Here is a 26,030-nt window from a genome sequence, read left to right on the forward strand (position 1 = left end):
TATAGATCTGATACCCAGGTAATGACTACATATGCAAAGCTAGTAGTAGTTAATTTTAGAGACGAAAGATTAAAGATTAAACAATTTATCTTGTATGTTTTGTAATTTATGCAAAATTACAATGTAAGAAAGTCAGACTTTTTGTTCAGTGCCCAAATCTAGTCAACATGTTCAATGATGATCGTTGTAAAGGATATATCTTTACAGTTATGCTCAACGGAAAGTAGACGATGAGATTGAATGATACCTTACTCAATTACTAATTTACATCAGACACTTTATTTCTAAAACTACACTAGTACCTCACAATATTGCTTGCGAGCGGCAAGTTCTCAAAGACAAGAATAACAAATACCAGAAACCTAAATGATTCCTTAACATAACAGTCGCTTGCCTGCTTCTCTGCCGACATGAGTGCCTTATCTCTTTCCACTGGTTTATTGCCGTAATCTTATACCACGATACTAATTACACAGCGACAAAAAGACAACTGTAGTTCTTGCTGAAATGAATGTCATCGCCGGGTAGACCGGCCGACATTGTTGAGACACTGCTCAGTAAATGTCAAGTAGATTGGATTTTTCAATCTTTAAATCATGACTTCTGCTTTTGCCAATTTTCATTTTCTTTGACACTAAAATGCCTTAAAACAGATTACCCCTAATTCTTTGTATGAAAATGCCTCGACCTAACCCCCCCTAATTCTTTGTAAAACAGGTCCACACTTACGATTGATAACAATGGGTATTTTGCCAAACCATGGTGGTGAAAATGTTACAATCAACTGCCACTCTGTAATTTGTGCTAGTGAAGATAAGTGTGGACAAAAACGTTTGGATAAAACTGACTTAATTTGGCAATGTTATCACGCATGGGGGTCTCTAGCTATGTACCATATCGCCAACTTTACAATTACCTAAGCTACTGATGATTAATGTGAAATACTGTCTATGTGTCCACTGTTCTGTGTATCTCTTCTAGCAGTCAAACAGTGGTGCAACTATTCTCATGCATACTCTTCCAAGTACATTTGATTGGGATGTTTAACGTTTTGTGTTTATTGTATCCAATCAAATGAGACTTTGTCTATCTGTTATTCAATGGCTCAAAATTGATGAGGGTCAATTACAGATTTGTATAATCCTCTACAAGATTTACTCGCCAAACCAGAGAAACCATATAATTATTGTCTGTCTCAAGATATCTTTGCAAGAGCTTTTCAGACAAAACGTTTGATTCATGAATGATGAAGATGTTTCATTATTTGCCTTTTATATATCTCTTTGAGAGGCATATATGTTACTTCATGCTTCAGCCAACTTACAGTTGTCTTTTTGTCGCTGTGTAATTAGTATCGTGGTATAAGATTACGGCAATAAACCAGTGGAAAGAGATAAGGCACTCACTTCGGCAGAGAAGCAGGCAAGCGACTGTTATGTTAAGGAATCATTTAGGTCTGGTATTTGTTATTCTTGTCTTTGAGAACTTGCCGCTCGCAAGCAATATTGTGAGGTACTAGTGTAGTTTTAGAAATAAAGTGTCTGATGTAAATTAGTAATTGAGTAAGGTATCATTCAATCTCATCGTCTACTTTCCGTTGAGCATAACTTTAACAGTTGACTGTTGATGCAACTCTAGCAATTACAGTTCATGCTTACATGTAGCTCAGAATAACTTTGTAAAATGATATTGCCAAGGCTAGTCCATCTAGGTAGAAAATAGGGAATGGTGAGTTGAAATATTTGAAAGGATTAACAATCATGTTGTTGTTTTTTTTTCTCACTTTTTCCAGGTGTCGTTTGTCCTGGTAGTGCCGCCGGCAGTCGACGTCTGCAGTGTGCCGGGACAAATGGATGACATGACGTCAGACAAGGAGCACATTCTACTGCCAGTACCTGTCTTTGAAATGGGTGAGTTCATCAGATACAGACCTGCATTGTGATATCCAGCACAAATTCAGTGTACTTTGAACACGATCTGTTGATTCAGTGATACATACATACCGTAGGGTACATGCATACATATATACAGACTGACAAACAGACACAGACAGACAGACTGACGGACATGCAGATGCCACCGACTTATTAGAAAAGCTTTCTTTGGTACATTTACGTATTCCAAATGTTAGCCAAAAATGTGATCCTACATCCTTGGTGCTACAAATAGTCACTACCCCAGTCCTGGTGATAACAGGTTTTCTATTGCAGTGCCTGCATTCAATTCAGTCAGGAATCATGCTGCATCACTAGACATAAAAGACTACTCTCCAGCCCAGTCTCATTTGATATGAATATTTTGGTCTATGGTGTGCACCGTGTAGAACATTCAAAAAGTTTCTAGATTAAACAAGCAAGCTTGTATCACTTTAAGGCATTTATAGAAAGGATAAGGATATTGGCATCATGTCTGCCAAGTGTGACACAATATTGGGTTAAACTATTGTGTCTACAGTCCATTGGTTGAATTTGACTTGTCTGTTAAAACAGAATTGTTGGGTAGGCAAGCTTCAAGTGAAGTCGTAAATGGTAAGTTTTCTGAGCATGAGAAGTCATCTTCACGAGCTTGAAATTGGGGAAACATCCCAGGATTCCGGGAGTAACTATTTGGCATGCAGATTGTATACAATTGGACAATCTGTGCCGTGAATTCATACAAGATCCCACACAATCTAAATTCTAAGCACACATCACAAGGCAAACCAGTGCTGCAATTCAAATGAAATATCCGGAAAAGAGAATTCATCATTGCATTATGAAACATTACCTTGCATGGAATGACAATTTTGAACTGCCCTACTGCATTAAAGGGTAGCCTGTCCTCTAGCGATATAAGATAACTATACATCTAATATTTAATATTTTTGATATAATGCATGAGATGCTGCTTTGGGGTTTTTTGATCACTGAAGTTGTATGTCTGTTCTCAATTCAAAGTATACACGACGTGTATATTGTAGCCTTCAAGGCCCCCTGAAAGTAGCTCCAATATCTTAATTGTGATTGTGAAAGGGTTATATAGCTGTGGTGCACTCAAAAGATACAGGAGACAGGCCACCCGTAGTGAGATGAGTTTGACTCACTGAATCTCAATTTGATCCTCAATGAAAGTTTGCTTAAAGACTCCCACATTTCTCTTTTCTGTGAAGTATCGCACGCCGCAACGTGAGAGACATCATATGATATCAGATATGTCCAGGCTAGAGGAATTTGCCATAGCAAGACACGTTTTGAGGCTCTGTAGTCACCTCTCAGTGGTGTGTAAATAACATGGCAAGCAGTATTCCTTTCTTTTACTCAAGTCACATACCGTAATTCTGTTAGCGTGGCCTACAGCAGACCGGTTAGTGCAGGATGCAGGTTTCTAGCCAGTAGAGAATTTCTCATTAGAAAACACGGATAGCACGTTAAAAGAGTCATACAAGCCATTTGATGCAAAGAGCCAGCATCTTGTAACTTATGTACATAGTCACGATGCAGCAAATAATTGTGCCTGAAAAGCAAGAGATTTTTCCATCTAAATTTTAAGGTTCCATTAAACTCTCTACCCATTTTACTATGTGGTTTCTCAGTTGAGAAAGTCCCTTTATTCTTTTTCTAATGCTCCTGTTCTTGAGATGTATTCCTTACACTGCAGGGGATAGACTATTTTGCTCCAGTTTTATGCTTTGCCATCAATTGTTGGTATAAAAATAGACTGAATGTGTCGTTACATCAGCAGCTATATGAGTCTGTTACTTCAGAATGGAGTTATTGTCATATAAATCTTGCTTAGAGAGGTGAAATATTTGTTTAATTTGCCAAAAGGGTGTGTTTTTTTCGTCTGTCTTTATGGGCATCAATAATTTCTTAGAGCTTTGAAGAGTATGCTAAAAGTAATTAAACGTAAAGAGTCTTGTTAATCACTCCAAATGATGGTCACCATGGCCTAAATATCTTGGCAATACGAGAGATGCTCCCTCATAAATTTTTAACGATTGTCGATAAATTTTCAGTCGTGAAAGATTTGCAGCAACTAACATGTTACTTCAAAAGGATCCTGGTAAATTCTGTTGTATCAACACAACATCGTTATAGTACCTTGGGGAATATTGCTACCTGTCAGATTGATTTGAAGTAAATTTGCAAAAACACTATTACAGAAATGTGTGTTATATTTCTTCCCAAGTTCTTATAGGGTACTTGTAAGAAATATTTTTAACCTCAGGAGGAACTGTCCTATGTAATTATTTTAATGTATTCTTTCAATCTAGACAGGAATAAAATAACATTATTCAGCCTTATGATGAGAAGATTTCTGATTTTAATTTCAAATTTTTACATTTTATATTTCTGTTGATTTCAATTCTCTAATTTGTACAAAATGAAATAAATTATAAAATGAAAGGATAGTGGAATGAGCTCATGGTAACCATTTGACTTACAGTATCTTCAATTATGTCATTTTTTCTTGCTAGTTCACATGACAACGTACCAACCGGAGTTCATCCGGCGCTATGCCAGGCTCTCCTCAATACTGGAGATGGACAACCTGATAGCTCAACACACTCTGAGAGAGGCTTTCTCGGACGATGAAGTCAGTGAGGCAAAATCAAGAATTAATCGAATCTCAGAGTTTCAGCAGGTATTGTACCATCCATGATGGTTTTAACGGTTTCAAAAATCTTGAGCATCTTCATTGCCTTTTCATGGAAAAATGTGATAATTTCTGAGACTAAAAATTTGTACACAATAGAAATCTATCTGTCACAGGTTATATATTAATACCAGACAGTGATCTTTCTTGGTGGTCAGGTCCAACACATGCCAACTGGTATTTGGAGATCCTTAATTTTATCCATCCATCAAAAAAGTCCATCAGTTTTAAATTAGTAATTTTTTTTCTTCTTTCAGTGGCTTATGCAAATTTTACATCTCTCTCAACAAATATGATTGCTCCATAGGTAAATGAAAATGAACTCCCTGAGTTTCTGCAAATTCAGTGTCTGTTATATTTGTAAGAATTGAAGTGAATATTGAACTAGATTGATTGCCAGGGAATCATGAAGTAGAACCATACTCAGCAACGGTAGTGTTGTTAGAATGTTCTAATAAACCTCCTGACTTCTGACTTTTTAAGGACAGTACAAATGTAGGTCATTTTGAGCTTGTTGGTGTTATATTATTGAAGTTGATACTGTGCCCCAAGTCAATATCACATTTATGTCGGTTTTACCGGTAAGTCGGAGTTCAGGCAAATGACTGATTTACACATACAGGGCAAGAAAGTTAGGTCAATGTCATGTAAATAGGATGATGATGATGATGAGTATGGAAAGACAACAACATGATACACTTGCACATTGCAGCTAGCATCCCATCTGTCATCATATAGTCAATCAGAAACTTGACAGGAAAAAAAATGGTGATTAATGATCATTGCAAGTTCTTTATAATTCATTACTTTGATGAAAGTCTGCGACAAGACTGAAGTGCACACACATACCCCATGATGGAAACTATTGTTTAGTGCATGATCTGTCAACTTAATCAGGTTTTGATCCCTGTATCTGCCATCTTTTAGAATGTTTGTTGCATATTGGTGATTTTTTTTGTCCTCCAGTGAAACCAAGATTTTAATGCAAGAATGTTTGAAATTGAAATGAATAAAACAAATTTAAAGAAAAATAAACTTCATCCCATTTCATGACTCACAATCTGAAATCCTGTATTCACAAAGAGAATCTATTTTCCTTATTTATAACAAATAGCAGCCCCTCTTCTGACAAAGCATAGATAACTTTTTCTAATACAGAACTTTTAACCACTGTCATTCCTCCCTTGTCTTAATCTCAAGATTTGATAACCTTAAAGTCATCCATGTATGACTAAATCTCCCACTTGTGTAAAAACAAATTCTAATTTCCAGTCCAAGCTAAATTTAGTCCTGTGTCTATGGCAATAAGTCACCATGAGCTGTCTAATCTCTCCAAGTTTAATATTAATAAACTCATGTACTATCAAATGTCAGTGTTTTGGCAACTGAATGAAAGGTCTGATGCTAAATTTGAGCGTAGTCTGCATTCTGACGCAGTATTTTCTGATGCAAAGCTGTCTCAAAGGACATCAGCCGGTATCATGAGCAATTAATGCTCAAAGCATGACTGATTAATATTCATGTATGCAAATTTATTGATGAATATTCATTCAGTATGCGTATCCAGAGAAAATGAGTCATTATCAAAGGAGAACATTTATTAACATGTACCTTAGATTGTGCACTGTATAGATGTGCGTTATTTACACTTTTTCAAGTTTTGACACATTTTTGCGTGCCTTTTTCAGACTCTTGATTCAACGTGGAAGGGGATGCGTTGGATAATGGACAGTTTACAATATGCAAGAGACAAGCAAATCAAAGGTGGTGCTCCACTCTCTCAACTCTATGCATCCCCGCCGTCACCAGTGGAATCACCCAACCTGGACAAAAAGCCTAGCAGAGGTATAGAAAACTTTCTATTTCAGTAAATCACTGAGATTAGCAGACAAAATTAGTAAAATATCCATGAGAGTCTTGTGTAATCCATATCCTTCAGTCGGCATATTCCACTTCAAATCCTAAAAGTTCAAACTTTATGCAATAATGCAATCATCTTCTTAAACAGTTGATAAAGAACATTATCATTCTCAACACCTATTTTAATGCCAACAAAAATGAATGAAAGAAGTGACGGGCAATATGAAAACAATTTAGTGCTGGTTTTATTTCAACCCATGGTTTGAATGCTAGCTTTCCCAACCAGTCGCCATACAAGAAAAAGTCGATAAGATTGATTCAGTCTTTGATAGTCTTGAATCTCAATAAACCAAAGACTAGTTCTTCAGTCATTACAAAGTCATAGCCATGTTTACCATTCATGGGAAAAAACCCTTCACACCAATCAGCTCGGAGCGATGATTAGATTTCAGCCCCTGCACCCATCCATATGTTTCCATTTAAAGAGGATGCAATTCATTGATCAGATAAATGTCATTTTATAGACGCCGTAAATCTAAATCTTGGTGAGTTTAAATGAGAGAATCAATGACCCATTCTCTGCCTTGATTTGTCTAGAGATTGCAGTCAGTGTTTTTTGTAATCTGGATGAGAAGTATGGAGAGCATTCCATTGTAGATGTTGTAATTTGATGAGCTTTTGCAAGAAAATGTTTCTTCATGAGTGTGTATGGTTGATTAATGGAGTACAATCCATGAGATCTTTTCAATGGACAAGGGTTAAGGCTGATTTGAGTCACAGACTAAATTTTATGACATATATCTTGGGAAATACTGACTGATCACAAAGGTGGCCATCTTTTACCCTTTCATCACCATGGTTTGTCCCAATCCTTTTGTTTTTTATGGCTAAGTCGGACCTCTTAACAGGGCCACGGGGATTGATGGGTTCACCCTCACAGAACCTGCTTAGATGCAATAGATATTTTGCGAACTGAATTTTATTTGTTTTTTGTAGTTACTAAATATTTCAGTTTTGATCAAGAATGTTTTTATCAATAAAGCATCATGAAGAATTGGCCTAAGTATGTGTATCTGCCTTCTCACAACCACAAAAGTAGTCCTCTTGAAAGTTGTGTTTACAAAATTTACATATGACTGTTTAGTTAAAATGAAAATTTATTTGATCAATATTAATGATATCTTTGAAATAAAATTTAAATCATAAGTAGTCAATAATCTCATTCTAACTTGGGGTCAAATTTGTCTCAAATTTTTCGTATCCTGATGACGATTTGTAATTGACCTATGACCCTACAAAATTTACATATTCAAAACAGCTGCATTAATAAAGCTACCATTATCTCAAGGTTTGCATGTGCATTTCTCTTGGACCTTAATTAAGGATTGGAACTTTTATTCACCTACAACCTACAGAGAGAAAGCGTCATGTTTTGCTGGGATCGCAGTAACCATGTTGTGGTTATTTCTCAACAGGGAACTACAAACTGAGAAGACAAAGTCTTGTGAACAGCGAGACAAGCAGCATTTACAGCACAGGAAGTGACACAAGCAGTACGTCTGGCAGCACCACCAGCTCGCCAAGGAGACACCACTGCGATCGACTGGAAGGAAGCCAGGATGACACCACGACGGGGACGAGCGCTTCGAGCAGTAACGCCAGCTCACCAACACATAGTATGGAGAGGATAAATGGCGGAACGTCACCAACAATAGTGCAACAAAATAGCAAAGCTGGAATCCTTAGAGTTTACCCGGCGTATGAGACGGGGTTAGCACCAGGAACAAGTTTAAAGGTGAGAATTTGATTTGTGTTGACAATTTTCTGCCACAATTCAGACATTTATTTCATCAGTTTTTAAGAATGAATCACATTTTAAAGTAAACAACATGATCCAGTAATCAAAACACAGACACGGGTGAGCTGCATTAGACGGTCACGTAGTTGACATGTATATAAGAAACGCCTGAGCCTAAATTTCAGGGAACAGCCAATGTTTGACTGATATGGTTTCAGAAAAGTCTAGCCATGTGGTTAGATATTATAAACTCTTTGGTCACCATGTTTTGATCAAAGGCCATTGTTATCAGTGATGATTGTGGACTTGTCTACAGGATAGTTGGAGTGAACAAGTTAGGTGTACATCTGTAACCGTAACACCAACTTTCATCAGTGTGTGGTTCGGACCATACCTTTGCAAACAAGAGGGAACAGACAGAAATCTTGTCTTGAGCAGGATGCATGTTATCAATCATTTCTATTTTCTTTGTTTTCAGCTGCACGTCACGACAAGGACAAGTGCTCGAGAGATCGTAAACCTGGTCGTCCAGCAGCTGAACAAAGCGGTGAAAATCAAGGGGTGCGACGGCCCCGTGTACAGCGACGACAAATTCGATGATTTCTGCCTGATTGCCGACATTGGCGGCAAGGAGAGAATGCTCAAGGACGACTACAGTCCTTTGCAATTACAGAACCCATGGACAAAGGGAAAACTCCTTGTCAAACTCAAAGATCCGACAATTGGACTTCTGCAAATGGGACAGAGTACCACTGTGTGAAAAAAAAAGACAATTCTATTTGCATTTTAATTTTTTAGAATAAAAACTTACCAAGAGACTGAAAAAAATGCAGAGCAGCTGCCAACGAAAGGGAACAGAAATACATTATTACATTGTTAAGATTTTACCATGCTTGTCTACAGTCACTGCCAGTGTGTGTGTTTACATACTTTATTTACCAATGAGAAACCTATATAAAAGCAGCATTATCTGGCCGTATACCTCAGTTGTGTATTGCACTGCCTATCATAGGATAGGCGGCCATCATTGAATTGATCGAGAGATTTTTTTTTGGTGTATCTCTTTATTCCAAGGATGAGTAGTTTAAAATACGACCGTCATCACAACCTTCACATCACAATTCTTGCCAGAAGGGACAAATCTTCGACTTCAAGCAGAAATTTGCGCATTTACTGAATTTGGTCTCGGATAGAAATAAATCTTAAAGAAAGGCTTTCATTATTCTGTGATGAGCCCGCAAGAATCTTTTGAAATCCAGTTTGAGTTTGCAGTCATCAATGGAAGAGGATGTTGCGGGACACATTAATTTTGTCTTTCTATAGTAAGGCACTACTGCAAAGAATCTTGAAATCTGAACAGCTACATCAGGAATTGTTCATGCAAGCAATAAACTAGAAAAGAAACTAAAACAAAGCCTAGTTGCCCAAGGAACTCCAGAGGAAGGACAACCTAGTACTGAGAATGGCAATTCAACAGTGATGCTCAAGCCATACTCTGCTCATCACTGCAGATTTTTGACAAGACTCAGAAAAGATCTATTGGCCTGTATCAGTGAAGGACTTTGCCATGTGACTCAGTCACAGATAGCAGATACTTGTTCAGCATGACTGTCTCCTAAGATCGGAAGACACGGATCCTCTCCATCCCAGAATAGTACAACCCTAGGGAGCTGCCTATGTTTCTGATCAAACGGAACAAACATTGACAATGTTTGATTTCTAAGATGCTTCTGGGCTTCTTTAAGGAGTTACGTCAAATTCGAATGTCTATGACGTAAATGATCCCCTTGTGAACTGCAGTCTTGAACACATCACTTCAACTTGCTACAGCGATGAAAACATGTGAAACAGACTCCTTGGGCTTCAAGGAAGGCCACTTGTGATTGGTCCTCACAAAAGTCAGGAACTACTCAGTTCACCAATAATGATGCAGCTCATATAAGAGTGAACAGATCAAATGGAGTATTGAAGCTTTGTTTTAACAATTTCTTCCAAGTGTTGCAAATACCGCAAGAAAGGCAAATGAACAGAAAACTATGTCACCAAGCATTCAGATGCCCTTTCCTTTTCACTGATTCAACAAATGTGAGAGCGCCACCAGTGGCTGATTTCCAAAATCTCCGCTTAATCGATGCATCTGGTGCAACAGTATTTTTCAAGATTAGATAACTTGTACATTACAAATTTTGAGATCTTCATTCTACAGAATTTATCTGCAATCATCATGTTTACATTTGCTAGCTTTTATTTGTCATCCTGTCCAGCAAGGCCACCTTACAGAGACATTTACAGGGTTGGAATCAAAACGGTTCTCTCTCTCATTCTTTTTATTTTTTTGCTATTGTAAATATAAATCTTGCTGTACTTAGCTGAACAACCATTCGTGCTGTGTCTGTGGCTGTCAAACCTTGAACTTGTACATACTGCTTTTTCATCTGCTTGACCTTTGACCTGTGACCATTGTCTGTATAGAGATTGTTTCAAACACTATTTATGAATTATGTAAATGAACGTTGTTGATGTGTGTGTATAGAGATATTATAGATAATAATTTGAGATTTCTACACAGAAATGTTTGCATTTTTACCACTTTATTATTTTTTATTTCCAATTTTCTTTTTGGTTTTTAACTCCTACTATGGAAAGGAGTGATCTTGTCTTCACAGAAATGCACATAAAATTACAAAATATTGTCAGAGAGAAATTTTTATTTTCGCACCTAGAGAGAGCCAAAATGTCAGTTCCAGCTCATACCAAGTTAATTTTATCCACCTTGAGTGAGAAGAAGAGTTATACAAAATAGTCGCAGAGGGAAAAATCAGAAAATTTACAGCATCATCTACAATCAGAATCATGGACTCTGTAATTTTTTCGCTCAAAGTGACAAATTTTAATGGCTGAATAAATTTTCCAAAATTTTGATGTTTTGTCCACTTTTTCCCCCTGGTGATTTGCATCCTACCTTCCAGTGCATCCAAAAAGTTAACATACAACATGCATGGTCCGTTAGCATCAAATGTGTAGTTGTGGCACCTCATCAATCCTGTCCTAGTTTTCTTCAGTCGTCATTTCACAGATATACATGATCAGACTTCACAGTAAAATAACATTGAGAGATACATACTTGTTCAAGGGAAAATATTTATGATTTTTCTTTAAGCAAAGACAATGGTTATTCATACATGTATTAATTTAGCCTGTTGATGACTAGCTTGTAAAATACAATTTGATATGCACGTTTATGAGAATAGCAAGTTGACAAAGTTCCACAGGGTCCCATCACAATTGACTGAAGATGTTACAATTTGCTCATGAAAATATCCATTACTCTTTGCAAGATGTCGTTTTATGAAATGATCATGTGTATGTTGTGTTTATATTTTGTCATGAATTCGGTCAATTACAGGGAAATGTTGAAAATTTTCTGATTTTTTTTTCCTTTGTCAGCAGTGAGTACCTTCATTTCTTAGGGTGACAAATGTAAAGAGAGAGAGAAAGACGGTGTAAACAATTTGATACCATGTATGTAGTTGTAAATTGATCACAGAGTGTTCATAAGATTTTTATAATGTTCATGAAAATAAGGAGTGATAAGGCGTGTGAATGAGAATATTGCAAGAACTGTGAGATATGTTTCATCAACTGAAACAGGGAAGAGATTGTAAATACCTTTTTTGATGAAATTGTAGGATTTTCTGTAAGAAAGTGATCATTGAGAAGAAAAGTCACACTTTTCCAAAACAGCTCAAACAGTTTTCAGTGGAATGACCTGTTTTCCATACAGCCGGAAGACAGGGATTTACATAGCAGCAAAATGATTCTAGTTTGCAGGAAATCGGTGGGCTTGGGAATAAAAAGTTTTTGCAGTGTATGTCAAAGAGATCATGTTGTAGTGGTACAAACAAAACCAATGTGTACAAAAATGTAATTCTTCTAGCATGTTTGTGCAATGGTTTTGTGTGTACCACCCTCTTGAATTTCCTGGTTTCGCCCATTGCACAAGACTGCTGTGAAAAGCGTCTCAGGTCACAACCATGCTGACAAGATGTAGGCTCTGAAATTTTAAAGTCTTGCACTGTTTGAGTGAGGTTCAAAAGAAATACTTCCAGCGCAGCAGGAAATGAGAATGTTCCATTTACAAAATGAACCAATGAACAAGAGAATTCAGCAGCTTTTGCAGGAAAAGTGTGCTGGCTTTTGAGCTTATGTGCTTTTGTGTCTAAACCATGGCAACAAATCTCCTCCATTGAACTGGTTGCCATCCAATAATGTTTTTTGTGAAGAAATTACAGTGTAGTCTATGGCTTAGTGCTTTTTTGTGTGGTTCAACCCTTTCACCCCTAAGTTTCAAAATGGTGTGATCCAATCGTTCTTCAAGTTTGGAAAGTTGGACCCATACTTATGAACATAGGGGTGAAAGAGGGGAGCTGTGCCACAAATATCTGATGCAAATGCACTGAAGATAACACATTCTTTGCTTTCTGAATTAATTCCTTGTTGTAATCTTTATCTGATAATAAACTCCACATTTCTCTCTCATATCTTTGCCAACATGATCTGCACTGCTGGTAACTAACTGTCTGGAACTCACTACACAGTGCTCAAAAGATGCTCAAAAAAAACGAAAAGCGTTAAAAAACACAATGTTATCATGTCTTGAAATTGATAGCCACAAATACTTGTACTACCAAAGATTAAAAAAAGGTTCAAATAAAAATAATTTAGGTCATAAATGTAGCATTGTTTGCTGTGTCTTCCTTTGTGTTTTACCAAGTACAGTACTCACACTGACCAGGTGATGTCCCCCTTCCCAAATATAGTTGTCATCGACACAAAGTGCTAGTGTGCAACCTTGAAACTATATTGATGCCAGCACAATGTTTACCTTAATTAAGGTGGTATGCACCTCGAAAGTGAAAGACTTAAACTTTTGCTCTAACTTTCCTCAAGGAATCTTTCAATCATTCTCTTTCAAAACCGGGAATAAAAATAGGGGTCACCGTGCAAATTTTGGTACTAGAGAAACAAATTACCCAAGATTTACTGATATTAGAAATTCAAAATGGCCGCCATCCTTGTGTTAACTCTGTGGAGAAAAATAAAAATTTTCGAATTTCGAAAAACTAAGCCGGTAAAAAGTTATCTTTTACCAAGAGCTTTAATTGAACCCCCACATGTGGTATATCAGAAGAGAATCGTAAAAGTTTGAGAGCCCAAATGTCTGTCCCCGAGGTGCATTCTACCTTAATTAAGGTGGTATGTACATGCCCAGTGTTCTTCCCAGAGCAATTATAACCTCTCTTTAATTTTTGGTAAACAATAGAAGTCATTACCATAACAATTGAATTTATTGTTATGCAAATAAGCCATCACTTAAGCAGAAAATCCTTTTGAGAACACTGTGCCTTGAAAAGACTTAAACTTTTGCTTACACTTTCCTCAGGCAAACTTTAAACCATCACCTTACAAAATCAAAATTTGCGAGTCAGGAGTGAAGTACAAGTGTACCAGAGAAACACATTTCCTTAAAATTTACTGATATTTGAAATTGAAAATGACCATCCCTGTGAAAACTCTGTAGGAAAAATTACATTTTCAACTTTTAAAAAAATAAGGCCGTAAAAATTTTATCAATTTGAAGAACTTCAAAATGAGCCTACACAAGTGGTGGATCAGAAAAAGTGATGTAAAAACTTGAGAGTCTGAACAATTGTCCCTGATGCACAGTCTACCATGAAAAGATACTGTGTCACACAGTTAAGGAGGAAAAAACCCTTAAATTGCATTCACTTGGAGAGAATTTGGCATCCTTTTACACTAATATTTGATCACTAAGTGGGCCACTGAAAGTGGCCGCAAGCAGCTCACTGCAATATTATAATGTATGGATTTTTCCAAAGGCCACATAGTCTATGCCATTGCAATATTCCACAATGCTTGTGAGTGCATCATCAAACTTCAACATTTTTTACTTTGATCAAGATTTGCAATCAATAAAGTAATAAAATTACTTAAAGATAATTTTAGAATCACAAAATAAATTGAAGGGCATCAATGTTTTTGTTCAGAGTGAAAAATATAGCATCGTTCCGTAGCAACTCTTATGATTTGTGTCCAGTATCACTGCCCCAGTGCAAAGTATGCTAGGTAGCTTGGCTATTAGAGTAAGCTGCCACGGGGACCTATCAAGACCTGTAGTGAAGAACATTATCTTAAAAAGAATATTTTCTTATAAAAACCTATTATTGAAATTCATTTACATAAAATTACATTTCCAATCTCAGGTCATTTAGGCGTTAATTTAGCTTTAGGACATCATGCAATCACTTCCCAGCCTCATGCTTCCCTCCCCTGTTTACTCTCAAGACTAGACTGTTTCTGTTTTTTTGTCCAAATCCATAAATAAAATGTGCCATTTGTTGACCTATAAAATGTTCTGATATTATCGTTAAATATTATCGAAGTACTGGTGGATATGTTTCCCCTTGTATCTAGAAACACGGTATGTAGCTTAAGGTAGTATGACATGTTCCTCGAAAGTGATGGAAACTCGTGGAAACTTTCAACCATTCATTCTCTAACCCAATCAAGAATAAAAATCAGGGGTCACTGGGCAAAGTTTGGTACTGGGAAAACTAATTACCTAACATTTGACATTCAAAATGGCCACCATCCCTATGATAACACTTTTGAAGTTTCAAAAAACTGACGGTTGGAATTTATTTATTTCAAGAGCTTCAAAATGAGCCCAAAGAAGTCCTACACAAGAAAACTTTTTCTTTAAATTCACATGACCCAACGCACATTCTACCTGAATATCATCACCAAACGATTTCTGTTCATATATTGCTGTCCTTTTGCCCATTCCATTTTTTACAACAGTCCCTATCACCTTAAAGCAGCAAATTTTTCAAAGATCTTTTGCTATCAACCCTTGCAATGTTGCATTACATGCCAGTACCTTTCTCACGTAATTACCGTACCTGCCCTACGAGGGCGCTCAACCAAACCTTTCTTTCGATTTCATGTTTTCACAGCCAATGTTTCTTCTGCTTTCGAGTTGCAAATTTGTATTTTCTTGTGAGACTATTAAACTTGAATTGGTGAAACCTGATGTTAAAAAATAAATATTCAGTCGGTCACCTTCAGAGTAATGTAAAAAGTAATAACTGGATGCAACTCTGGAGTGAATTTCCGAGTCGTATATTGATTTCGAAAACGAAGTTGCGATTTCGCAGCAAAGCTAACAGGAATGATAGCGGCAAAAGCATCCAGCAGTTTCCAATTGGGTTAGGTATGTACATCCCCCAGCCAGGGAGTAAGGTTTTAGGGTTAACTTCTTTGAGAGGATTTGTTCCAAAATGCAGGAAACGTAAGATCGACATTGCAGCCGCTCAATTTACTAATATGCGACAAAATGTTCACATGCGTAAGAAAAATGTTATCTTTGGGCAATAGTCTGAATAGACATGTTTTGCTTACGATCTTCCGAAAATTCACATCTGCACCACACTGACGCGTGACGCGCCCTAAAATGAGCCATCAGACTTCAGAACTAAATTTCTCTAAATGCACATGCGATCTATCGACTTATGAGGTCTTGTTTGTATAGAGACGATGTTTTCTGAAAATAATTCGCGTCGCGTGTATTATCTACTACATTTGTCCAAACGTACCAGATACTTGCCTGACAAATACGAAATTTCGCACGGCACGTTGGTCCACATTTTATTATAACTTATAAAGTTGGTATAGAATAACCTTTGTCTATATGAACAATCTCGACGCGATTTTACAGTGAACTACACGAACGACCTTCCATACGTTGCGTCATCACCCATACTGACATGACCAGCAGTGCGCGGGGCCAGCACGACCGACCGACCGTTTCCCGCTGCGACGTTTGGCGCCATTTTAGAGGTGCATCATGTACACGGAATACTACCTAAAAGTGGTGGTTAATACTCGTATATTCATTTGAAGAATAACGTGAACTTTTGTGTAAGTTTATGTACGGTTCGGTAGTTCTCTTTTTGGAAAATGTGGTGGCCCTGAAAAGGGCCGTTTATGGTTTGGGTTTTTTGAGTATTTACTTCTTTTTCGGCAGCAGAACAGCCTGAATATTCGGCAATACACCGCCCTGGGCAATTGTTACACACCCGAGAAGTTTGTTCAGTTCTTCGTCATTCCGGACAGCGAGCTGTACGTGACGGGGAATGATTCTGGTTCTCTTGTTGTCACGGGCAGCATTGCCAGCCAACTCCAGTATTTCAGCTGCCAGGTATTCCATCACAGCTGCCAAGTATACCGGAGCACCGGAGCCAACACGGTTAGCGAAGTTACCTTTACGGAGAAGGCGATGGACACGGCCTACGGGAAACTGCAGACCTGCACGTGAAGAGCGGGTCTTCGCCTTTGAGCGCTTGGACTTGCCTTTGCCTCTTCCAGACATTCTGCTTTCTCAGAAGTTGTAAGTAATATACACACACTTTGTCAACAAGTGAACTATAGCATGCATGATGAGCTGGTTGTGAGCTTTTATAGCCGTGTGCGGGATCCTAGCGGTTGTAACTTTTGACCAATCATATTCCTTCTCTTCACTTCCGTCCAATAGAAAATAGAGTGCTTTACATACTCCTGTCAATCACCATACATTGTTGCAAATTTTGTTTTCTTTGACGTTCGAATTTCGTTCCTGTGTATGGTTCATGGGGGTTTGTTATACATTGTTGCAAATATTGTTCTCTTTTACGTTTTATTGCAGTGTCTGTTCGACCTGGGATCCTTAATTTGCATATTTTTCGTTATAAATATCGAAAGGCTCATTAATGTGCATCACTTTTTCGATTGATACGTCAAGCGAAGACAAGAAGATGGCTCCCAAAGGTAGTGGTAAAGGTGCGAAGAAGGCTGGCAAAGCAAAGGGCCGCCGTGGTGGTGATAAGAAGAGGAGGAGGAGAAGGCGCGAAAGCTATGGCATCTACATCTACAAGGTTCTGAAGCAGGTCCATCCTGACACTGGTATTTCATCCAAGGCCATGTCTATCATGAACAGCTTCGTCAACGATGTCTTCGACCGCATCGCCGGTGAGGCATCTCGCCTAGCTCACTACAACAAGCGTTCCACCATCACCAGCAGAGAGATCCAGACCGCTGTCCGTTTGCTGCTACCCGGTGAGCTTGCCAAGCATGCCGTCAGTGAAGGTACCAAGGCGGTGACAAAATACACCAGCTCCAAGTAAATCGTATGCCCAGCATACACATACCAAACGGCCCTTTTAAGGGCCACTAAATACTCAAAAAAGAGAACTACCGTTACAAACTGGGGAAATTGGTTGTGATAAAATTAAGAATGAAAATATGAAAACAATATCCTGTCGGAGGTTGCGCAGCGCTGTCTAGCCGTCGTCAAAACTGTTTTCGAAACATTTTCAGCAAATCTGCGAAACTGCGCGTGCATGCAATGAAAACATGCGGGGAGAATCCTACAGGAGGGGGACAAAAATGTCAAATTTCGGAACGCGAAATAAAATAATTCGTAATACACTAGTTATAAACATAGACACAAACAGCACACAACAAAGTCAAATTCATGAAAGAAAGATATATGTGACGGACGCCTGGCCAAAAGGCCAAGAAGTGATTATATGTCAGGTGTTTCGAAAATAGTAAGGGATGGACCATTAGATCTTGGGAGGGGGGGTGGTCACAATGAAATTGTGAAAATTTTTTTTTTACTATTGTAAATTTCTGAATTTTTTTTTTTCCAATTGAGATTAGCTGTGCAAATTTTTTTTTTCAGAGTAAATTTTCAGATTTATAATTTTTTTTAGTTCGTCGCTGTCTGAAGATAAAGAGGGCAAAGATGTGGTGCCAAGCACCACAAGCGGCCACGCAAGCGGTCACTGGGAAGAGGTCAGGAGAGGGGTGTCCCCCTGCTGCTGTTGGAGCTTTTGAAAAATAGAGATTAAAATGGTGTTATTTGGTGGCACTTGGGGAGTATTTTTGCGGGGGGAGGTCAGGAGGGGGTGTCCCCCTCCTGCTGTTGGAGCTTTTGAAAAATAGAGATTAAAATGGTGTTATTTGGTGGCACTTGGGGAGTATTTTTGCGGGGGGTGGTCAGGAGGGGGTGTCCCCCTCCTGCCATTGGGGCTTTTGAAAAATAGAGATTAAAATGGTGTTATTTGGTGGCACTTGGGGAGTATTTTTGCGGGGGGAGGTCAGGAGGGGGGTGTCCCCCTCCTGCTGTTGGAGCTTTTGAAAATAGAGATAAAAATGGTGTTATTTGGTGGCACTTGGGAGCATTTTTTTCGGATTACACATCTTCCTCTGAAACATGGTCTTCTTGCTCCTCAGTAGCTTCCTATAGTTTTGAAAATTGACTATTTTGGTTTCCTGGCTTCCCTTTCTACTGCGTGGTGAAAAGCCTACATTCACCCCACCAAACATCATGCATATCTCATGATTTACAATTGATTTTGACAAGCTAAGAAGCTAAAATAAGCTAAATAATATAGTGAAATTTGCATATTTGTGTTTTTAGAGCAATTGTTGCCCTTTTTTGATCAAAACATCTATTTCTCTGTAGCAGCATGTCCAAATTGATTGGATGTGTATAGATGTGTTGAAATTTCAATATTTGTCTTTTTGGGCAATTTATGCCATTCATGGTCAAAAAATCTGTATTCTCTGAAAGGGCTTGTCCAATTTCTTTGAAATTTGCTACACAAAAACGATTAACCATGCAGATTTATTCAGTATTTGCTATCGAGAAACTTTCAAAGTTCAACCCTTTTATGTGTTTTTGTGTTGGGATTTGTTGGATAGATGGCATTCTACGTAGTGTATTGTTGAATGTTAAAACATGTGTTGCTGTTGTTATTTGAGGCTGTTTTTTGAGAAAAAAGAATTGAAAATGCCTTTTTAAAAGCAAAATAATACATAATGACTTGATATGTTGTTTTATCATTATTGACGTGTTTCTACTTGTTCACCCATTCTTGCATTCATCATTGCAATAAAATGCTGTGAAAAAATGAAACTGATGAGGCCTGCATCTGTTTACCTTGATCTTAAAAGGCAAATACAACTTTCTGTCTTGACAACCATACCATAGTTTCAATGTTTTACCTAGTGTACCTGCTTGGTTTGTACGCAGGAAACAAGTAGAAAACAGGCTCTATAATTTCATAATTTTCAAGTGATCAGAATACAAAAGTCCTGAAAAGATAAGATAATCACTTCCAGTATAAGGGATACAATCACTCTAAATGTATAAATTAAAATTAAAAATGTGCCGGGAGGATGTATTAAAAATACAGAAAGTTGCTTACTGTCGGTAAAATGTAAAAAAAATTCAAAATTTTAAAGACTTTTGCAGATTTTTTTTTTACGCCTTTGTCTTCTGATTTATTTTTTTTTTATTTTGCAAACTAGTTTGAAGATTTTTTTTTTCCTAACTTTTTGCTCTGAAAATTTTTTTTTTCTGTTTTTGACCACCCCCCTCCCAAGATCTAATGGTCCGTCCCTAAGCGCACCCGTACCCGCCGCCATATATCAATCTGTCAAATAGGCAGTGGTCACCAACTGAGGTCCAATGTCACTGATGTCATCAGCGATCATTTGTCGACGAGAGATGCTGTATAGCTTGCGATACCTGCCAAAAAGCGTTTGAATGTAGAGACAAGTCTTTCTCAGGTGTAACCTTGATTTAAAAGTTTGTAAGAGCTATGCTACAAAATCAACATGTGAACTGCATGCAATATATTGCTGGGAAATGTATACCCCATAAGCTGGTGAGAGCGGAATATTACTGATGAGGTGTGGGAAATTGATAATATACTAAAGAACACGATTGGAACTAATTTGGGATAATTGGATTTTCGTAATCTTTAAATTTCTCAAAAGTTTTAGGTGTGAGATAGTTTAATGTTGCAATAATACAAATTTCTTCTAAAAACAAGTGTATAATGTAAAAAGAAAAGCAGATGAGATCACATTTGTCGATGAAATCAACATTAATTCACCATCCAATTATCTCAAAATAGTTCCAATCGTATTAAAGTTGAAATCATCTCTCTTGTCATATAGCCTGGTAGAAAGGTCACCATTAGAATCAAATTCCAGGAAAATATCCAGATATGAAGTAGAAGAGGCTGTTTCTGTAGTTTCTTCAATCTCCAATTCTGGAGGATAAATCATAGCGAGATACTATACTAGTCACTGAATTTGAAGTTATTCATTGAAATAACATCGTCTATGTATCTACATCTTACGTTGAAAGTTCTAGCTGCAGAGATCTTTTTCTGTTTGATTAAGTTCTGGATAAATTCTGCCTCCGATGAGTACAGAAATAAGTCAGCAAGCAAAGGAGCACAGTTAGTACCCATAGGAATTCCTATACACTGTCGGAAAATGTGTCCTCCAAATTCAACAAATATGTTGTCAATGAGGTCCAAGCATCTGATGTCTTTCTCGGTATAATGTGGTATACTTATATATAATCCCATGGTATTTTTCTCTGTTTGACGTCATCGTATACGAGTGTTTTTCGCGGAGCCGTACAACTTCGAGCCGAAGAATGCGTGTACGTAGCGTCCAACCAATTTATTGAAAATTGAAAATTGAAATCACCTTCAAAATGCAATTTTCATTTGAATGAAATAACAACCAATTTTTAATATTCGTTTTTTCTGACAAAATTTTTATTTTACCGATTTTTTGGTACGGTTTTCGCGGCCAATCAATTCTCAAAAATATTAAAATGCATTTTAGCAAAAAAAGCGTTATTTTAATGATTGAAATAGAATTTTATTTTCCATATTCATCTTAATTGAAAATACCAATTGACAGACCAATTTTAATAAAGCTTCTATTATTCGGTTATTAATGAAACATAACTCTGTTTCGCCTTGTTCATATTTTGAATCCGAAATGCAATTATCAGTGAAAACAAAATGAAATTTAATCTATTATTTCTTAAATTTCAAAATCACGTGTTCTGGATTATTTTTAAGGAAAGTTGCTTGTTTTCATATTATAATTTCTATCCTTAAATGATGTTTTCATTTTCAACAAAATAAAACAAATCATTACCAGTATCAAAATATTACCTAATCTTAAAATAAAAAAATAGTACTATTTTCAAGATTCGTAAAATTTATTACGGGACATTGTACGTATTTGATGAAAAACGAAATGAAGAGAAAGGAAACTCTTTGAAATAAAATCATGTCTTACCGATTTAAGAGGAGTTTGCAATTTTACTTTGGTGCTTGCGAAAATTAGAAATTGAAAATTGAAAATTGTAAGTTTCAACCTTTTTCATTTTTTTGAAAATGGTTGAAAGACGACTCATTTGAATTGCTGTTCCCGGCCCTCTACCGGCCAGTGGGTGAGCAGCATCAATGCATACGAGACTTCCAGTTTCCGCAACGCGTACTTGTTCCCGCGCTCACTGCATGTGCTGCGGAACACAGTCGCGAGTGGAGTGATACGTACCGGCCGCCGCGTACTATGCATATAATAATTGGAAGTTGGGAAACGGAATGGCCGTTTTACGCACCCTCGCCGAGTTTGGAGGCCGATTTCCCTCACATAAGCCTCAACTATATACTAAACCAGCATCGATGGCCTCCAATACATCTTAGAATTCATACCTACAAGCCTCTTTGCGTCAAAAACGACCTTCTGTCCGTTTTTGGGTGCGATTTCCGTGTTTTTGACGTGATGGAACACTTTCATTCTACAGCTGTGGGCGGGGTCAGACCAGCCGCGCTGTGATTGGCTAATTTTTTTCCGATCGACCCCATGATGACCTCTCTTGTTTAGATCGCTCACGGCCCGGTGGTTTCAATCGGGTTCGAACTCACAACGTATGGTATCTTGTCACCTAGCGGAGACATTAAAATTAGGCTATAGAAAGGGATTGCTGATAGGCATATTCGAGAAGACTGTTACACCGTTACTCAAAAGCTACAACCACTGCGGGGCGAAACTATGCCCGAGTGTCTCATATTCTGCGAAGCATATTTTTACCTCGGAGCACTTTTTGGCCGGTTGCTAGTGACGACAGCGAACACATTGTATCAATTTATTTTCGATAGAATATCGATCGAAATCGTTAATCTGCTGGCGTATCGGCTCATGCGTTCAGGTCACGTCATGAATATGTCCACAATAACCCGTATATATTGACTTACATACCATAGTACCAACGTATCCGTTGGTTTCTTGAACTTAAATAGAATCGTCGACACTCTTTACAGTTTTTGTGATGTGTTTATGTTTCAGCACATTTTGGCGCACATTGGCCAAGTTTTGCGCCATTTTTGGGTGGGAAGGTCATGCGAGTGAGCAACACAACATAGTATCAATTTCCAATAAACAATATCGATCGATAACGTACACCGCTCGATGACAGTGGACACTTTGCGCCCGTTCGCCTCCGTTCTGTTTTATTTTTTCAAATTTACTGGAATTTTTATCGTTGATATTCGCCCAAATTTGGTCTATATTACAACAAAATGACAGATATTTGGGCTGTACAACTTATGAGACGCATACTGGTTAAAATGCGTCAATTTAAGACCCTTGTTCTGCATATGTACACGCCGTAAGATCGCCAAAATATGGACGGCAACAGTCCGTATATTTCAGTGATCGGAATAAAAAAATGCAAATAAAACATTTTCATGGAGAAATTCATCATTATTCATTCAATTTCATCATTATTCGTTCAAAATTGAGGAATTTGCACCGGCGAGAAGTGTGCAGTCTGTTCGGTGTATTATACGTCATTGTTTTCTATGGGAAATCAAGCCTATTTGCCGCGTTGTAAAATGAAAAATATATCTGAAAAAAAACCCAAAAAACATTAATCTAATTTTTTCATTTCGCTTTAATTCTTAAGTGTTTGAGATAACACAGCTGATGAAACTTTCGTTTTATTTTTTTGAGTTTCCCTCTTATTTTTATGAAATGACAAGTTAACGATCGTTTGGCTGTTGACTGTGTTTTTCACCTATTGTGTATATGAATAATTAATTATCGCATAGCTATTTTCAGATGCCAAAATGTCATAATTGAAAGGTCAACATATAAGGAAATTGAATCTGCAACGCTTTCATCAATATTAAACTGTGCAGGGAGAAAATTTGGCGAAATTTTAAACATAGAGTTGAAGGCGGATTTGACTCTCTGTGCCCGTTATGATGTGTGGTGAAGACACTGAATCATGTACGGTGCTCACTGCGAATGTACTGTGATGTCGAGTTCTGAGACGTGAAGGTACATTTCACCAACTGTTTTTTACTTGAGACTTCCAACTGTGTGGTTAAGTTGCCGCTCATCTGTGTTGATGTATCAACTTCGTTCGGTGTCTCTCGGCTGTCTGTTCTGTACAAGCATTCTAGTGAGTCTGCAGTGTTTTGTTGGTTTTTTCTACACAGGATGTGTGTGTTTCGCAGTGGGACAAGCGTTGTGACAGGGAGGACGGCGCGCTTGGAATTAAAATCCTGAAATCGGTTCTATATACAAGACAGTGAAACAAAAATTACACATTACTATACATTAAACGCAAACCACCAATCTATGGACGCGTCGCGGACGATGTGTACGTGTGGAATTGCTTTCCCTTTACTATATTTATACAGGGTCATAGCACTATCGATTCGCCAGTGTCTCGCCATTTATTCCAAACAAAATAACTACAATGATCCTGTTATTCACCATATCGTAATATAAAACACTTTGGTAGAGCAGGTGTGAAGTAGCCTTCATTTCCTATATGAGTTCGAACCCGATTGAAACCACCGGGCCGTATTTATGCCTCAAACGAGCGATCAAAACAAGAGAGGTCATCATGGGGTCGATCGAAAAAAAATTAGCCAATCACAGCGCGGCTGGTCTGACCCCGCCCACAGCTGTAGAATGAAAGTGTTCCATCACGTCAAAAAACACGGAAATCGCACCCAAAAACGGACAGAAGGTCGTTTTTGACGCAAAGAGGCTTGTAGGTATGAATTCTAAGATGTATTGGAGGCCATCGATGCTGGTTTAGTATATAGTTGAGGCTTATTGTGAGGGAAATCGGCCTCCAAACTCGGCGAGGGGTGCGTAAAACGGCCATTCCGTTTCCCAACTTCCAATTATTATATGCATAGTACGTTGCGGCCGGTACGTATCACTCCACTCGCGACTGTGCTGCGGAAGACTGGTCACCGAAGACGATATATGAAAAGGAAATTGAGGGCAACTCTAAACATTGGCCCTACGAGTATGGCGAGAGTGTCCGGCTTTGGCTACGCCGCCTCCCACAGCGTAGCCAAAGCCGGACACTCTCGCCATACTCGTAGGACTACTCCACACATCGGCTCTACCAAGATTGTTTAGTATTACGATGTGGTGAATAAAAGGATCATTGCATTTATTTTGTGTGGAATACATGGCGAGACACCGGTGAATCGGGGTAAGCCTAATTCACGTGCCACGCGCCGCGAGCCAGAAGTAGGTTAATTTTCACTCCAATTTAATTCATTGATTCATTTTCATGAACAGATCAACATTCGGGCTTCAACGCCGCCTTCTAAATGCATGAACTGGGGACCAGCGAATGACCAGCGTGCATATGCAGAAAGGGACTCAAGAGAAATTATAGGGAGGGAGGCCAGTATTTTTCAAAATCACACTGCACGTAAATTTGTAACATTAAAAATTGATCAATCAAAATTCCGTACATATATTTTCTAGCCCATATGTTAAGGTTTCTATATTGCAAATATCTAGGTCCTATGGTGTCTATCGAACTGTGACTGGTATGGGCGTAAGCCTATTGACAGGTATCAATTAAAACGTTGCAAACAGGTTTATTTTGTGGACAAGTCCACCATCCTGCCAACTTGTATCAATCAAAATGTTACCAAAACGCTGTATTTCGCACGCTTGCAAGTAAACAACAGTCCCACCACAACACATAGGCTGCGGGCAGGCCTACCATGAACGCTATAGGCATACTCGTGTCCGGCCAGGTCAACATTGATTTTCGAAACACGATACAGTCTTGGCCAGTCTTGGTGTCCTAATCAGGGGCAAAAGACGACTCTCACTTTATACCTCCATGCGTAAAAAAATGTATTTCCAGTTAACCACTGTGACGCTTACCAGAGACTCTGCATGTAGAGGTGTCGAAATTGGTCAAACTCTAAAGACTTTATTCCATCTAATCAATTTCAATCCCCGACTTATGTAAGTTTGGCGCAACAAAGGTAGTGTTGAGATGGGTATTGTGGTGTTGCCTGAATATACTACGGGCATGTATAAACTAACGCAATTCCTAGATTCCGTATACTCTTTTTAATTAGGCCCTCCCTCCCTACAATTTCTCACGAGTCCCTGGCACGCGGCACGTGAATTAGACGCTAGTCATTTAATCTGGGTTCCCGGTAAACCGGTTTGTTGATTGAGTGATTCGTCTTAACGGTGTTTCGGAACCAAAAATGGGGGTCCTTCATCAGTCGCTCTCTTGTTTTGTATCCCCTCCGCTTGGTTGTGTGATGTAGTCATCTTCTTCCTCGAGGAGGAGAAGCCAGATTCGTTATTGAGAGAGTTCAGAGAGTTAGCCACTCTATTGACTGACTATATAGCGATCCGGTGTGTGGTGTCATATTATAACGTAACCCAGCATCGACCGGAGTTTCTAGACGCTTATAAGGATTTTTGTTTAAGGGCATATTTTGAG

The 26,030-nt window shown here is 38.2% G+C and overlaps 3 protein-coding genes across 8 annotated transcripts in view; 2 read left to right on the forward strand and 1 right to left on the reverse strand.

Moving 5' to 3' along the window:
- The window catches only part of LOC139151103 (ankyrin repeat and fibronectin type-III domain-containing protein 1-like), a 232,986-nt gene extending 219,956 nt beyond the window's left edge, over window positions 1-13,030 (forward strand). For all 6 annotated transcript variants that reach the window (XM_070723648.1, XM_070723646.1, XM_070723647.1 and 3 more), the window contains 5 exons: window positions 1,793-1,910; window positions 4,457-4,623; window positions 6,324-6,480; window positions 7,971-8,290; window positions 8,772-13,030. In XM_070723648.1, coding sequence (XP_070579749.1) covers window positions 1,793-1,910; window positions 4,457-4,623; window positions 6,324-6,480; window positions 7,971-8,290; window positions 8,772-9,053 — 1,044 coding nt within the window. In that variant the 3' untranslated portion in view covers window positions 9,054-13,030. The remainder of the gene's footprint in view (window positions 1-1,792; window positions 1,911-4,456; window positions 4,624-6,323; window positions 6,481-7,970; window positions 8,291-8,771) is intronic.
- A 3,352-nt stretch (window positions 13,031-16,382) lies between these two features.
- LOC139152243 (late histone H2A.2.2-like) lies at window positions 16,383-16,745 on the reverse strand. The gene has a single exon (XM_070725385.1). It carries the CDS (start codon window positions 16,743-16,745, stop codon window positions 16,383-16,385), a length of 363 nt encoding a protein of 120 aa, XP_070581486.1.
- Window positions 16,746-17,152: 407 nt separating this feature from the next.
- On the forward strand, window positions 17,153-17,606 carry LOC139152343 (histone H2B, gonadal-like). The gene has a single exon (XM_070725480.1). It carries the CDS (start codon window positions 17,167-17,169, stop codon window positions 17,533-17,535), a length of 369 nt encoding a protein of 122 aa, XP_070581581.1. The 5' UTR covers window positions 17,153-17,166; the 3' UTR covers window positions 17,536-17,606.
- The last annotated feature ends 8,424 nt before the right edge of the window (window positions 17,607-26,030 follow it).

Source organism: Ptychodera flava, chromosome 15, assembly GCF_041260155.1.
Source record: "Ptychodera flava strain L36383 chromosome 15, AS_Pfla_20210202, whole genome shotgun sequence".
NCBI lineage: Eukaryota > Metazoa > Hemichordata > Enteropneusta > Ptychoderidae > Ptychodera > Ptychodera flava.